We start from the raw sequence: 16,084 nt of genomic DNA on the forward strand, positions 1-16,084 counted from the left end.
GAGTGAGCTGCCAGAATCTCGCAAAGGACAGTTCTATAGCACACGTGTATTTTGTAAAACCTAAGTTAACAAGTCGAATGTGAATAAAGCATATACTATTAAGTCAGCGTTATCTTTTCTAAAAAGAGGACCCTGCACTCGTATGCTACAGATTAATTTTGCCGAGCAACGTGTGAGGCCTGATCTAGGCTGTCTTGTCATAAAATATAATAGTCAACAACATCAGACTAAACGGAGTTTTACTTTTTGTATAAAAATAATGAAGGGAAAGCGTGGCAGGGGTGCAGCTGCGAGGGATGCCTCACAGGCCAAGCACGCGGCCATTGACGGAGCCAGTGGCGGACCGGAGCCACTTGCGGAGGAGACGCTGTCGTCGTTGGAGATGCCGCCGCCGCCTGCTCCCGCTGCTTCCTGTAACGCCTGTAGACTGCGTGGAGGAACCCGATGCAATGGAGATTGTGAGAGGTGGCCTCGCCCGAATTTCCGCGGAGGTCGCGAGGATCAGGTCGGAGGTCGTGCTGGATGTCACCACCTGCCTGGGACGGACCTCCACGAGGGAGGTACTCAGAGTCGCCGCAAAGTACGAGGCCCTGATCTCGGCACTCACGGTGTGCAATGCGATTCTGGAAGACCGATGGAAGCAAGTGAAGAGGAGATCGCGAAAATTAGGTCGGAGGTCGTGCTGGATGTCACCACCTGCCTGGGACGGACCTGCACGAGGGAGGTACTCAGAGTCGCCGCAAAGTACGAGGCCCTGATCTCGGCACTCACGAAGTGCAATGCGATTCTGGAAGACCGATGGAAGCAAGTGAAGAGGACGCCGCTGCCAACGCCGCCACCGCCGACCATCCAACATGGAGCCACCCAGATGCCCTCGGTGTATGCCACTGCGTACCCCAGCCTGCCGTTGCCCTCTGCCATGCCCCATGCCGTGCCGGTCCCGACCTGGTCGACTGTGGTGCACAGCTCAGACCCGAACATTTGGGGCCAGCAGCTGGCTGAAAATGTGCGAAAGGAGATTGCTCCTTCACCAGGAGTCCGTCTGCATGAAGTCAGAGGACTGGCGCGTGGCGGTGCCATTATCCGCACCCCGTCGTCCGGCGAAATAAAGAAGGTTGTGGCAAATAGGAAGTTTGCAGAAGCTGGCTTGGAGGTGAAGCAAAGCCCAGCCCAGACTCCAAAAGTTCTGGTCAGCAATGTCGATACTGCGACGCCACCGGCTGACTTTATGAGTGAGCTGTTCAAAGCAACTTCGTGGACCGAATGGACCTGGAGGCTTTCAAAAAGCAGGTGCGGCTAGAGAAGTCGTGGTCGCAGGCGGATGGCGCCACTGTAAGTGTGACGCTGGAAGTCAGCACCACGGCCCTCGACGTGCTTGACGGCGGCAAGGCGTACATTGGCTGGATTGCGTACAACTGCCGGGCGTTGGTGCCCACTTACGCATGCCGCGTGGTGGCCTTGAACCAACCTAGTCGAAGCTACATGTTCGATAACATTAGATCGCACAGCGATATCGATGTGCGTTGGGAAGGAGGACGTCCGGCCAAGTCAGGAGACTCAGGCGCCGTCTTCAGTATGCCAGACGCCATCAGCATGATGACGTGGCCGAGCTGACTGTAGTGGAGCTGCGGCTTGTCACAGCCGACTACCGGAAGCTCATCGTGAAGACCAAGGAGGACAGCTGGAGCCGCATCGTGGGAGAAAACTCGCACGATCCCTGGGGCGCGTCTGCAAGATGTGCAGGGGTCGCAAGAGACGGACGGAGATTGGGTGCCTCCGCCTGAATGGCGAGCTGGTCACCAGTCGGGGTGACTGTGCGCGAGTGCTCCTTCGCAACTTTTTCCCAGCTGCGGAGTCTGACGCACCGATCATCCCCGTGGAGGAAGTCCCACCGCCCTTGAATGCCTCGGAAGTTGATGCTTGTGTCGCCAGGTTGAAGAGCAAGCGCTCGTCTGGCATGGACGGTATCAACGGGTCGATTTGCAAGGCTGTGTGTCAATCAGCGGCCCCTTTGATGGATGTACTGATCCGGCGCCTTGAGTCGTACTGCTCACTGAGTGCCTACGCGGATGATCCACAGCTTCTCGTCGAGGGCGAGAGCTTTCGTGAGTGAGGCGTTCGGGCTATGCCTGAGAGAGCGAGCTTTCTCTGTCGAAATCAGCTGTTCAGCTGAATTCGCTGCTGCCGGACCCGGGGACATTTCTATCGGGTGACTGCACTAGATAGGAATCCGGAAGTTGCCGGTAGGTGGGCCCAGCTCCGATGGAGACGGAGCTCTCGAGCAGTCGTAGCGGCAGTGTTAGCCGTGGTAGAAAGCGCCGGCCGAAGGGAAAGCGTGGCGGAAGGGCTGCTGCAAGGGATGCTTCGCAAGCCAAGTACGCGGCCGTCGATGGAGCCAGTGGCGGACCGGAGCCACTTGTGGAGGGAACGCTGTCATCGCTAGAGGTACCGCCTGCACCCGTCGTCTCCGTTAGCGGGTCCGCAGATGCCATGGAAAGGCAATACCTCAGCATCTGACGGCGTTGTATTCAAACTGCGTCCAGTTGGAGTACACGCATTTTCTATCTTTCTTTTTTCGTTTTTTTTTTGCATTTTTGTGACATTTTATACCCTTAGAAATAACTTAGAAACCTTATTTTACCGAATGCCATAGGGATTTATTTCGAGGGTTTTTCAAGTAAAATATACCTGAAAAATCTTGAACGTGAAATGAAAATTTTTGTGTAAAAATAGTTTGCAAAAGGCGATCAAAACATAAAGGCTTCTTCATTAATTATCCATCAAAATTATAATTTTTTAGTGTTTTATAAAATTTTAAAATTAAAAAAAAAGATATTCCCAAGAGTCGAAGTTAGAATTATAATTTTTTAATGTTTTATAGTATTTTCAAGCTTTATTGAATGTAACGCGGTTTTACAATAGGTTTCAAGCGGGTTGCGATTAGTGAGCGGGTGGAGTTCAACTATCCGACTGGCAAACAACTCAGACCAAAAATGCAAGCAAAATAGTCGCGTGATGTTTCAATACTACTGCAGATCTACGGCAATGCGTGTGAGCTTAAAGCTTTTATGGAGAAAACAAAACAATGATCAGAATTTACCTAGGTGCGACTATATGCAGTAAATATGAAGTAAGAATAATATATGCATTCAATTAAATAGCGATGGTATCGACTATTAGACACCTGAGCTCAGCTAAAAGGAGTGCGAGAGAGATTAAGATATGCTTCTAGCCAATCAGTGTTTAATAACTTAACTTCTACTCTCCGGAATATCAGTATTTTTATATTTCAAAATTAAAAAAATTATAATTTGATATGATATGTCAGCGATATGATAATAGCTGTCATGGGAACGATCAGACAATAAATGTCAAAATAATTAAAGACCATTATATTTCGTTTTCGGTAAGCATAGACGGCAGTAAATTTAAATGTAACAAGTGTGTAGAATCTTAAGGTCATCTGTCGTTCTTCCTTAAATCTAATCTTTCTCTTAATGTAATATTTTATTTTAAATGCATAAGCCGAGCGGGTATCCGAACCAGGGCTTCCTCGCATCAGAGCAACACGCCTTATCAATCCCAGTACGTTACGCATATATATATTTTTGCGAACAATTTAAAACTTCTATTTTTCTTTAAATAGTACCTCAAATAATTAATTAAATCTTTATAAGCAACAAAATTGTTATTTGGTTATGTCCCAATACATTTCCAATTAAAATTAGCTTTACAAGTTTTTATAAAACTATTTAAGTTTCTCGCATCATTAGTATATTTTTAAAGTGTTACAAATCAAAAGTTAAGGAATCTCAATAGTTAAGGAATAAATCTAGCTTAAAATTCAAAAAGAAATCGTTAGGATAAAATGTTCTAAAAATGATTTTTAAAAAACAACTTTTTGCTATTACTTTAAAATTTCTATATTTCTATTCCACTTCAGGATAGGAGTGTGGCTAGCATATTAAATAACCTTTTTAGAGACGTAGCCCTTTGAATCTGTCCGTTTTTATTTCCCGGCAAACTAGTACTCAATACACCGGAGACCCTAAAATCAGAAACGGATTTATACAAACCCACAAACATGGGGATTACCATCTTCATTTTGGAAAGACCCCCAGTATACTTTTTTAGAGGACCTTTTGCATGCAGCATTGGAGCTTAACAAATGTCGTTCAACGCAAATTCTCAGAAAGAATAAGACTAGGTAAATAGCCGGGACACCACCCCAAAAGATCCAAATTTTCTCAATTTTTACTTTTACTGCCCTTTTTGCAAATGTTTAAAATATAAGCAGGCAACCTTCTCAATTTTTTTCGTTACCTTTCTATTGGAGTATCTTTGGGTCGAACCATCACAGCAGTTTTTCAATTCCGCGGATATAGTAGTCGCCTTTGCACAGTCTCATGGTGTGCGTACTATATAGTTATTTGAAAAAATCATCCAAGTACGGTTTCACAGCGGAGTTTATATCTGCTGACACGTTGAATGAAAATAAATGTATAAGAAAAAAAGAATGTGAAGATCATTAAACATTAAAAATAGTGCCAATGTTATGGCTATTTATTTTACCTGCAAGCTTATGGTTTTAATTACGAAAGGTGTAAACTGACATCGTTCAAATTTAATATCATTGATTTCTTTAATACAAATTTGTAAAACTTGTTTTAGGCTAAGTAAGTAAGTTCTTAAAGTTTGGTGGCCGACCTACATAATTGTTTTCATACTTACTTACATATCTCTAAAATTTTGAAAACCATCTAGGAAAGTCATATATCAGTCATATGTCTGATTTTTGGGATACTAGTCCTTGATGTCAGGTTAAGCCCGATGAATCGCGTCATGTCTAACTTTATTTATTACATTGCAAGGGTCTCGGTCTTTGGTCTTGTAGGGGCAGAGTCGAATGAAACGAGTGCGGCCCTCTGTCAATTAAACAAATTTGAGCTTTAAATAGGTTATAAAGAAGTTATACATTTTTTCATTCATTCAATATTTTTCTTCTGCTCGAGACACTTTATTGGAAACTCGTCTCTCCTGGGATTTGTATACCCTTGCAGAGGGTATATTGATTTCAGTCAGAGGCTTGCAACGCAGTGAAGGAGCCGTTTCCGACCCCATTAAGTATATATATTCTTGATCAGCGTCACAAGACGACTCGATCTAGCCATGTCCGTCCGTCTGTCCATCCGTCTGTCCGTCCGTTTCTACGCAAACTAGTCTCTCAGTTTTAAAGCTATCGGGCTGAAACTTTCCCAAAAGTCTTCTTTCTATTGCAGGTAGTATATAAGTCGGATCCAGCCGGATCGGAAAACTATATCTTATAGCTCCCATAGGAACTATCATGGAAACAATTTTGAAAAAATAATTTCTTTGGTGTTTTTTAACATATAACCTCCTACGCTTGGAAAAAACATTTTTTAATTAGTTATGAATTTCAAATTAAATTTTATTAAAATCGGACGACAATATCAAATAGCTGCCATAGGAACGATCGGCAAATTAGTGGTAAAAGAATATGAAAAAACTATATTTTGGGTGTTTTTGAACATATAGCCTCCTACGCTTGAAGATAACATGTTTTAATTTGTTTTGAATTTCGAATTAAATTTTATCAAAATCTGACGACTATATCAAATAGCTGCCATATAAACGACCGGAAAATTAGACGGAAAATATGAAATGTTTTTTAATATATTACCTTCTAAGCTTATAGATAATAATTTTTAATTGGTTCTGAATTTCGAATTAAATTTTATCAAAATTGGACGACTATATCAAATAGCTTCCACAGGAACGATCGGAAAATTAGTGGTAAAATAATATATTCGGTGTTTTTTAACATATTCTTCTTCTTCTACGCTTTGAAATAACATTTTTTTAATTGGTTTTGAACTTCAAATTGAATTTTTTTTTAATCTGACGACTATATCATATAGCTGTCATAGGAACGATCGGAAAATTAGTGGGAAAAAAAATGAAGCAAATTATAGCTTTGGGGCTTTTTGACAAATTATCTTATAATATTGGGAATATAATTTTTTAAGAATTTCGAATTCAATTTAATAAAAATCGTACTACTTCAACATATAGATGTCAAAAAAATGGTCTGAAAAAAAGAATGAAATAATTTTTAATATCATTGAAGTCAGCAACAATCCTTAAAAATATCTCATGGTGTTACTAAAGTTGATTATTTCTTATAACTGCAAGGGTATACAAACTTCGGCTTGCCGCACTTAACTTCCTTTCTTGCTTATAATTTTTTTTAAAGAAATTGGCACATTTCCGTGAGTGTTTATAATTTTTCTTCGCTATTTTTTCTTAGTGAAAAGACACGGTCACATAAAAGTTGACCCCGGTGAAACACGAAGGCAGGTTAAAAAGGATTGATGTCCAAAGACTCCAAAATCCAAAAATTAATATCAACCACATGCCATTTACAGCGAATGTAAATTTATGACTACTTTTACCCCAATACTGGGGGTAGGATAGTTTAAAATCAGTTTTAACATTTACATCAATTCTCCAATGGAAAGTTTTTTCAATGATATTACTTTCACAGTGACTGTTTATAGCTGCTATGTTCAACCTAACTTTACAATCTTACAATCCTTACCCCACTCTCACCTTCCCTGCCCCACCGGTCTAATGGAATAAACGAATAGGGCCCTAAATCTCATAATCGGGGATTGGGAGTCACTATATTCTCTTATGTAATCATAATCATGATTTTTATACTCTTGAAGGCCAGCCATTTTAAGAATATTAAATTAATTATTTGGTTTATCTTTTATTGTAATTTCCATGTGGCATTATTATACACCCATCTTATTGTGTTTGTCAGTTGTAAGGAATCAAGGAAAACCCCACTGAACGAGGTACAAATCTAGTGACGATCGCACCTACAGCAAACAAAAGATCTGATATCAACTTTTGTGACGAACATGGATTATACTAAATAAATACAAAAATATCACAGTTATGGAATCTCAAAAAGAAGAAGAGATCTTAAAATTGTAGTTGCAAATCGTTAGAAAAGTATTAAGAAATCAAAAAAAACTAAAGAAAAAATCGAAATAAAAAAATCTTGGGCCACAATTTTATACCGGTGGTATTTACACAAATCGTGTTTAAAACGCGTACTTAGTATTTCAAAATACCTTTCTAACGTCGTATAGCACAAGCCTTTAGCTTTAGTAGTTCACAAGGTGTAGAAAAATAAGCTTTTTATAGCTCGCGCCAAACTAGCTTGTTTTTTCAAATATGGTAGAACCAATGTGGGTTATATTGAGCTGTTTTACATCGTATAGAATTTTCGGTTAATCGTGGGGTGTATTTATCCCCAGCGGCCCCAACAGATTACATTTTCTAAATTCTTATGAATGATGTAATATGAACAATAAGACTTAGAACAGTGGCTCGATTTTCTAAGTCGTCGCTGGAAGTTGAAGAACCTCTTCGTTCTGCTCGTTCTGTGTGTCGTCCATCTCTTCGTCCTGCAGCCCGTCCTGCAGCCCTTCCTGCAGCCCGTCCTGCAGCCGTTCCTGCAGCCCTTCCTGCAGCCCGTCCTGCCCCTCACATTGCTCATTTTCCAGCTCCTCGTCCACTTTACGTTTCTTGGCATCCAGCAGCTCCCTCTGATCGTAGGCCTCTATGCGCTCCTCCAGTTGGTCGACCTCGAGCCACATCTGGGAGGCCAGGTGCCAACGCGGCGGTGGGTTGTTGTTGATCAGGGCCATCAGAGTCTCTAGACGTTTCCGATCCCAGTGGTTGGCCTTCTCGCGTCGATTGGTCACCAGGGACTTCAGGTAGGTCATCTGCCGCTCGCCGAAATTCGGGGTGATCCCCCGGTCGGCCGGGTCCGGAGTAGCGCCGTGCTCCGCCTGGCACGCCTTCTCATTCAATTCGGGGACAAACTCCGGGCAAGCCGCCGGCTGTCCACCTTCCACGGCGGAAGCGGCCACCGGCGATGCTTGCGGATTGACCGCCGGCATCAGGTATGTGTCCACCTGCTGGGACGGCGGAACCTGCAAGGCCAGCGCCTTGCCCTTGTCCTTCGTCTTCTTGGGCTTCGGCGGAACAATTGCCAGGACATCGGTTTGGGTGCCAACTGAACGCCCGGACGCGCTCTCCGTCGTCTGCGCCACAGGCACCTCGCTCCGCGATGCGATCTTCGAAATGCGTTTCCTTGGGCCCATGGCTGCGGCTTTCGAGGATATGCCGAATTAAAAAAGATTTTTTAATTTTTACAGAAAGGCGCTAGAGCTTGACCTGGTAGGTTCCGATTACAATTTTTCAACTGTCACAGGAAAGCAGCCTACTAAACACTGATCGAATCCTCGCAATGGGGAATGATCAAAAATGACCGAGAAATGAAAATGGGCCTACGCCTGGAGCTATGTCCATGTATGGGCTAAAATGTAGGATTCCATGACCGAAGCACTTTTCCACGAAACCCCTATACCCCATTTTAGAACATATACGTAGTAAAATATTTCATTTAGGCTCAACACATTTTTCTTAATAATAACAATAACAGCAATACAATTATTGTTTGGTTGGGCACAACACCAATATTAACATCATTTATTGTAAAAGGTTTTTAGCTGAAATATTATTAGTCCGATCCGGCTAGTTCCGACTTATATACTACCTGCAATAGAAATAAAACTTTTCGGAAAGTTTCAGCCCGATAGCTTTAAAACTGAGAGACTAGTTTGCGTAGAAACGGTCGGACAGACGGGCGGACAGACGGACATGGCTAGATCGACTCGTCCAGTGATACTGATCAAGAATATATTTACTTTATGCGGTCGGAAACGTCTCCTTCACTGCTTTGCAAGCTTCTGACTGAAATCATTATGCCCTCTGCAAGGGTATAAAAATTATATCTTCGGTGTTTTTTAACTTATAACTTCCTACGCTTGGAAATAACATTTAACTTCGGCTTGCCGAAGCTAACTTCCTTTCTTGTTGTACCCTGCAATAGCCAATATTCCATTTTACAGAGTAAATGTATTTTGTGGCCATAATACCGATGCACTGTGGGGACTTTGACCCGTTTTTGTGCCAAAAAGGTGCTATTTGCAAGTATCAGTTAAACTCGGCAGTTGCAAGCTAACAGCACGTGTTTACGTTAAGCCTAATTTTTGTGAAAACTTAAATCCTTCAAATATGAAACGGAAATTCATTCTGCTACAGTCTACTATATGTCATAACTAATATATGCTTTATTTTATCTGTATTTTTCAAACAATTTATAAATTTAGCAAGTGATGTCTGTGTGTATCTTTTTAGAAGAAATTTCGACTTCCAATGGAATTTGCAAAAAATTTTGACATTGTCTTATACCATCTTGTAGATTGATTTATTCCCAATTTAAGGAATCCTTTCTCAATCTGCGCTTTTTGCGACTTTTATAATTTAATTTTTGTGTAGCAACTTCTCAATTGGCAACGCGGCCCCGTTAGAAATTTGGCACGAGCAAAATGCGGCCGAGACAAACTGAGTGCCTTGATCGCTTTTATTTGTGAGCATATGGACAGTAGTATTGTTAAAATGAATAAAACTCGTTTAAAGAAAAAAATTCGAATGTTTTTTGTAAATTTATCGGAAATTTGGCTGCAAAAGAAAAATGAACAAGGTATTTAGGGAAAATAATATAAGCTGGTATTTAATTGAAAAGAAGAGAAAACTATACCCGAAAAGGAAACTATACTATGGCTGCTTACAAATATTCATAATAATATCCGTCAAGCTAGTTTTAGAACACAGACTTTCTTCAAAGAGCAACGGAAACTTCAGAGTCTTACATTTCATCGTTAAATTTAAGAAGGGGTAATCAGAAACATAATAGAGTTATTTTTCCAGACGAAGTCGTAGAATTATTATCATTCAACTGAAAATTCGCAGAGAAAAATTTAGACGCAGCTGACTGATTTTTTATTATTTATTCTATAAAATTTAAATAGAAAATAATAAAAAAGAAATAATAAAACAAAATGGAAAGTAAAAGATAATATTTTTTAATAGGTGGGGTGGGGGGGTTTAAATGATACGCCCACTTTTCCAAACTCAATGTAAGGGTGTTCCTACCACTAAAAAAAAAATGATCAAAATACCTCGCATAGTTTAGGAGTTATTAAAAACGGGTCAAAGTCCCCATAGTGCGATGGCTTGAATCGAAGCTGGCTACAAGAGCGATTCCTTTTGGAGAGATAATATTATAAACTTTAAATACACACAATTATCTACGACGCGTTAAGGGATATACAGCTGTGGTGGCTATTATTTAAGCTTTTAACCCTTTGATTTTCTGGTTATTTTGGGGCCTAATCGAAAAAATTAAAGAACAAAAGTGTTAGGAAAAGTACGTCCCAGCGACTAGACTGCGAGTACCCACCCTTAAATTGTCTAATAAAAAATGCATTAAAAATTAAATGATCATAAAAATTAAATGGCCTATAATAGGTCGATGGGTTGATTAAGCAATGATGCTGGAAAATTGCATCACAAATTATCCAAAGATTTCAAGAAAGTAGCCTAGCAGTGGGTGAATTTTGAACGGCTATAAACCCCTGCAAAGTCCAGTACGAGAACCACTTCGCCAGTCATGACTATGACTGATACTCGGCACCCTTAAAATTTCAATAACAACACTTTCTTTAAAATAATTTATACCCCTTGGACGGATCGCCATTAACCCAGGGCTTGTTCCACATTGCACGGTATAGGAAAAAATGTATTAAATTATTATTCACAGATTTCGAGAAATTTATGGAACAGTGGAGAGTCAAAAGACGACATGAAATATTTTTCGGGTTGTGGGCTACTTTAAATTGGGAATTAAATCATCTTATAGGAAATGTTTCATTTTTCCAATTATCCGCATTTTCCGAGAAATTCCCCGCATTAATACGAAGCAAACTTTTAAATTGGTGAGCAAGTAGCTATCAACACTGAGCTTATATCTTATATCGAACATCCGATTGATTGGCACAGCATGTTAGTGAGTCTGGTAAAGCTTTTCATAAAAATCATAGAACGGCGTACAGTGTGATTGGCTTTTGCAAGACCAAATTTTTTCGCCCGTCACTTGTAGAGTATGTAACGGCTAGAAGGAAACGTTGTCACTAGCCGAGTCGATCTAGCCATGTCCGTTTGTCTGTCCGTCCGTATGAGCGCCGAGTTCTCGGAAACTATAAAAACTAGAAAAGTGATAATCTGGAGGTTTCGAAGGATGCCAAGGCCACTCTAATGCCCTCAGGCCCACTCTAAAACTTGTCTCGACCGATTATATTAAAACGTTTTCAGCATATTAAAATGGTGCCGCCAGGTGGCGCCGTTGGGTTGCGCTTTGCTGCACTTCTCCATCGCATCATTGACTGAGTATGGGGTAATCGATAGTCGATGGTGCCGACTAGAGCGTTTTCTCTAGTCTTAACAAGAACAAACAGTTTTCAGAAAACCCAAGCCGACCAGAACGAAAACTAAGGCACGCCTCTATCGGGAAGTTAATCGGTCAAAAATGCTGCTTTTAATCGACAAAATAACATTTTTTTGAAGCAAAACCAATGACTCTTTTTTAAAAAAATCTGTCAGTGGCATACAAGCATAAATTAAAATGGGACAGTAATTAAAACAATCCTTTCTTTAGTATTTACAGAAAAAACTTCAATATAAAGTGCAACAGGTTAAATTCAGTCACTGTATTAGTCACTATTTCATATTATTAGGCGCAATATTAGGGGAAAAAATTACCCAATTTGACACGCATCCTCTAAATTTCAAGGGAAAAGGCTACCGAGCAACCGTTTCCTAGGTGCATTATGTATGTATGACCCACAACAGCAATTGTATGAAAACTTTCTACAGTCGGGAGAACGGCACTGAAAAAACTGCATTAAAACCCAAAATTATTGCACTTATGATTTTTATATAGAATTAAAAAAAATATATTACAATTAAAAATTTTTGTATTAGAACAAGAAAGAAATTTTAATTGTTGGCAATCAGATGTTGATATACCCTTTTGGCTTAAACCGTAGGTTTATTTAATAAGAATTTTTTCTTTTTATTGTTTTCTCAATATTTTTCCATTTTATCGTCCGCTTTATTTTACTGGACAATCTGAGAGCTTTTCAATTCTACAAAGTTACCAGTTATTATTGTTCTGTTCTTCTTCAATATATTACATAGGTATTTCGATCCTTCCTAATCTAGTATTTTTTAGTAGTATCTAGTATCCTTAGTATTTTGTAGGGTGATAAGTATGACCTTTGCTTGCCGACTGCTTGGAAGTAAATTGTTAGCGGTGTCAGCTGTGCTGCGCCCCTGCTCGCAGCTTTTGATACTCATCGAAAAAAAATTAATAAATACATAATGAAATAACCAAACAGGGTATATGGTATTTTCCTGTCCGTATTGTACTAACCGTCTGCCCGTCTAATCGCTGTGATGTCGGAAACTACAAAAACTAGACGGTTCAGATATCAGATTTAGGTTCCTTATCTTCATTTGGTCTGTTTTTCCCCTTTGCTCTGTTTGGCTGATTTTTTTAATTCAACCTTTGCAGCAACTACCATAGGAATCTATGGAAAATAAAATGAAAACTTTTAAAAAATTGTTTAAGTGTACCTTTTTATCTCCATACATTTTTCATTGTAAAGTAAGTAAACATTATTGATCAAAATAATTACTTAAATAAGAATCCCATTTTTGCCTTCTATCTATACTACATTGGCAAGCTGAAGATTCCTTTCCGGTGTAACGTTAATAATTTTAATACTATGATAATTCTTGAAATACATCAACCATTTTTTTGACTGTGCACTTGCCGTTGCCTGGCAACTATCAACTTTGGACTCGGTGGCGCAAACAAAGACGCCAAAGACCACAACAAATGACGGCGAGGAAAATGCAATTGCCAGCGCAGCAAAAACGGGTGAACACGTTGGAAACCAGAAATGTCCTTCAAGGATGTGCGAGGTGCGTACTGACTCCGTCCCCTAATTCCTCATCCTGCAGCGGAAAGCTTTCCCTCCTCCAGATTTGGGGGAACACCTTAAGTTGCTGGGCTTTCCCCGTGTATTTCCCCTGCAGTCCCTGGCCAGTCCGCACGGCAGCCTTGCCAGCTTTCACATAGTCACCGAGCTGCTCCAATGGCTGGCTGGTCTGATGGAGCCGGGTGCCACCTTGCCCGGTGGCGTGGAGTCCGAGGAGCAGCGGGTTCTCCTCGTTCGCTCGGCAACGGAGTTCTTTGTGACCAAGGCGGCCATACGTCTGAATCCAAAGAAACTGTATGCAGCCGCCGCGGTCACGGCAGCGGAACTACAGAAAGTAACGCGACTGCTGACAGCCCCAGTGCAAAACGAGGGGGATCGCGACGAGGAGGACCAGCGGGATCAGTACAGAAGCCTTAATCCCGTCGATATTGGCGACAAGATGGACGAACTGCGAAAGGCGCGAGAGCTGGCCGCAGACTTAACCCAGCGAGGCTCGACTATCTACGAGCTGCTTTCGAAGGAACTGCTGAACAAGGAGACCCGGCTGTCCCAGGCCCAAAGACCCCTGGAGCTGCTCAGTGTGGAGAGAACCCTGAAGAACGCCATCCAGGCCAGTCAAGTTCGCCTGCAGTCAAGCAAAGCCCAGCTGGAGGCAGCGAAGGTGGAGTCCAATGCCCTGGGCTCCAAGTTGCAGCGCCGCCGAGCGGAGCTGGAAAGAACCCGCCAAAGACTGGAGGCACTGCATCGCATTCGGCCGGCCCACATGGCCGAGTTCGAGGACTGTGAGAAGGAGCTGCAGCAGCTTTTCCAGCGCTTCTTCCTAAGGCTGCATGTCCGCGATGCCCTCAAGTCCCAACTGGAGCTGCGTACTAAGCGTGCCACGCCCATCGCCTCGCCCGTGCTGCAGAAGCCCTCAGAGAGCTCCATGCCCTTCATTCCGGAGGGTCTCATAGAGGACGACGACGACGACGACGATCTAGACGACGAGGAGGAGGGCGACGATGGCGGCGAGGCCGTCTCCGACCTGGACATGGTGGTAAATGGGAGGAGTGTTTTCGGCCTGGACTCTGAGATACCCGATATACGGGACGAGGATAAGCTGATGCAGCAGAGCAGCGTGCCTTCGGCTCAGGGAAAACGTCCTGGTACTGCCACCTCCAGAATAAGACCAACAACGGGTAGGAGCAGAAAAGGAGGTGGGTTTTTCGCATTTTAAATATTTTGTTCAGGGGTCTCACAGCAATTTCTTCTTCACAAAGAAACTGAAGTTGATGTTACAGAAATCCATCGTAATTTAGGTAGAACCTTATAGGCAATGATCCAAAATAGTATAGGTTCTTTGACACTTACGTAGTTTTGGAGAAATCCAATAATATTAATATGTCTGCTGTTTATAACAACCCAAACAGTAGCAAGGGGAGCAGCAGGACCCGAAGGAGGTGGCGATGTCAGAGCCACCCGGGGATCCAGAAGAAGTGGAGCGGCTGGAGGAGACGCAGGCGGGACCCACCGAAACGGCCGCCATGGTCCCGGAAGCAGCATGCTCAGTTCACGGGAGGATGACAGCAGCTTCGGGAGCTCAGAGAGCGAACTCGATGTCGGGGAGATCATGGGGATGAGTGGGATGAGCGGCATCAGCGGGATTAGTGGCATGAGCAATATGGCCTTGGGCGGCGGCGACGACGATTGTAAGTGGAGAAGTTACGCCCTCAACCTAGAATAATCTGTGACTTTACTTGCTCCCAGTCGATCTCAACTCGATAGATGACATCAGCATTTCAAAGCTAACTGGAGAGCTGCCACTGCGACCGAAGACGGCCAACAAGGCGGAGCACCACAGCGACGAGGATTTTTAGGGCTTACCTATAATTTTCTACCGTTTTTTAGACACTGCAACCGGAAAACCTGGTTGCTCCAATAAAATATTTTCAACCAGTAATGAGGAGTATGTATAACCAACGTTTTGCAGAGGGATAACTTATTTATGACGTAGTGATATCATAGTCCTTAATGATTAAACCCGCTACTCGTAGGGTAAGTGTCTTCGAAACTTCAAGAGCTTTGGGGTCGAATTTGAGAACGAGATTCCTTATCATTACTGGTCCCCAGACTTTAAGTGCTATTGAGACAATTACCAAAAAAAAGTATTCAACTTGGCCTGGTCTGCTGGCGTCGTTTCAGTCGGAAAAACAAGAAACCCCCAAGGATTTTACGGGGTAGCTCAAAAGATCCGCTAGCGAAGACAAATGAAGTATTCCAACCGTGTGTTGGTGCTCATCAGCTGAGGTTTTTCCCCAATAATGCACATAAAAATACAACTTTGGTGGAAAACTGTGGGAATAATTCGAGAATCAAATCAAAATGTTTATATCTTTTACGGGTCATGTAAGTCCTTCGAAACCGAATTCCTAGATTCCTTTGTACACCCCTCCTCAACCCCAATTTAATTCATTATTTTGGCTTATATGGTTTGCGATAGGAAACCTTCTTTATATTAAAAAAATGTTTAACAAATAAGTTAAATTGATTTGCTATTGACGGGAACTCGGAAAAATAAATAAATAAATTTGTTATTCGCATGGTTAATTTATTTGGTATAATTTTTCCCTCTCTGAAAACTCTCTTAAATTGAAAATGAAAGAAAACAGCAAAATACCCCCTAAAATTACTTCGGGGAGGAGCTAGATAAACATATTTAAAACTCTCCGAAGAAGAATACTGAAAAAAGGAAGAATTGCTACTTGATTCTTCAAAATGATTATCATTTCTAACCATGTGTTTGGGCTGATTTTGTCGAACATTCCAAAAACATGTGAGGCGTTTACACTTCACATGTGGATTTTTCAATGAAGGCAATTTTATTCTATTTTATACACAGAGAAAATTAGAAAATTATAGAAATTATCAGTTGCAAAAACAGATTAATAATAGTGTTTTGCACTTTAGTAAGAAAAATGCTTCATACAATTTAAACTTTTTTACCTTTCAAACCGTTTAACCCTATCTTTGCAGTAAGAACATCGAATTTTAAGGCAAAATTTTATTTAAATTATTCGTCGAAATAAAAATCCGTAAAT

The 16,084-nt window shown here is 41.6% G+C and overlaps 2 protein-coding genes across 4 annotated transcripts; one reads left to right on the forward strand and one right to left on the reverse strand.

Annotated features, from left to right (window-relative positions):
* Positions 1 to 7,271: 7,271 nt before the first annotated feature.
* On the reverse strand, positions 7,272 to 8,288 carry LOC108028901 (uncharacterized). The gene has a single exon (XM_017100919.3). It carries the CDS (start codon positions 8,199 to 8,201, stop codon positions 7,431 to 7,433), a length of 771 nt encoding a protein of 256 aa, XP_016956408.2. The 5' UTR covers positions 8,202 to 8,288; the 3' UTR covers positions 7,272 to 7,430.
* Positions 8,289 to 12,901: 4,613 nt separating this feature from the next.
* On the forward strand, positions 12,902 to 15,438 carry LOC108028876 (clusterin-associated protein 1). Of its 3 annotated transcripts, none has more exons than XM_044093238.2 (4): positions 12,902 to 12,990; positions 13,052 to 14,203; positions 14,417 to 14,695; positions 14,754 to 15,438. In XM_044093238.2, exons 1-4 carry the CDS (start codon positions 12,969 to 12,971, stop codon positions 14,861 to 14,863), a joined length of 1,563 nt encoding a protein of 520 aa, XP_043949173.1. In that variant the 5' UTR covers positions 12,902 to 12,968; the 3' UTR covers positions 14,864 to 15,438. The 3 variants fall into 3 exon arrangements, with proteins under 3 accessions (XP_043949173.1, XP_016956355.1, XP_043949174.1); XM_017100866.3 differs by having other exon boundaries at positions 14,420 to 14,695; XM_044093239.2 differs by lacking the exon at positions 14,754 to 15,438 and having other exon boundaries at positions 14,267 to 14,537.
* Positions 15,439 to 16,084: the final 646 nt, after the last annotated feature.

The sequence above is a fragment of the Drosophila biarmipes genome, chromosome X (genome assembly GCF_025231255.1).
Source record: "Drosophila biarmipes strain raj3 chromosome X, RU_DBia_V1.1, whole genome shotgun sequence".
NCBI classification, from domain to species: Eukaryota; Metazoa; Arthropoda; class Insecta; order Diptera; family Drosophilidae; genus Drosophila; species Drosophila biarmipes.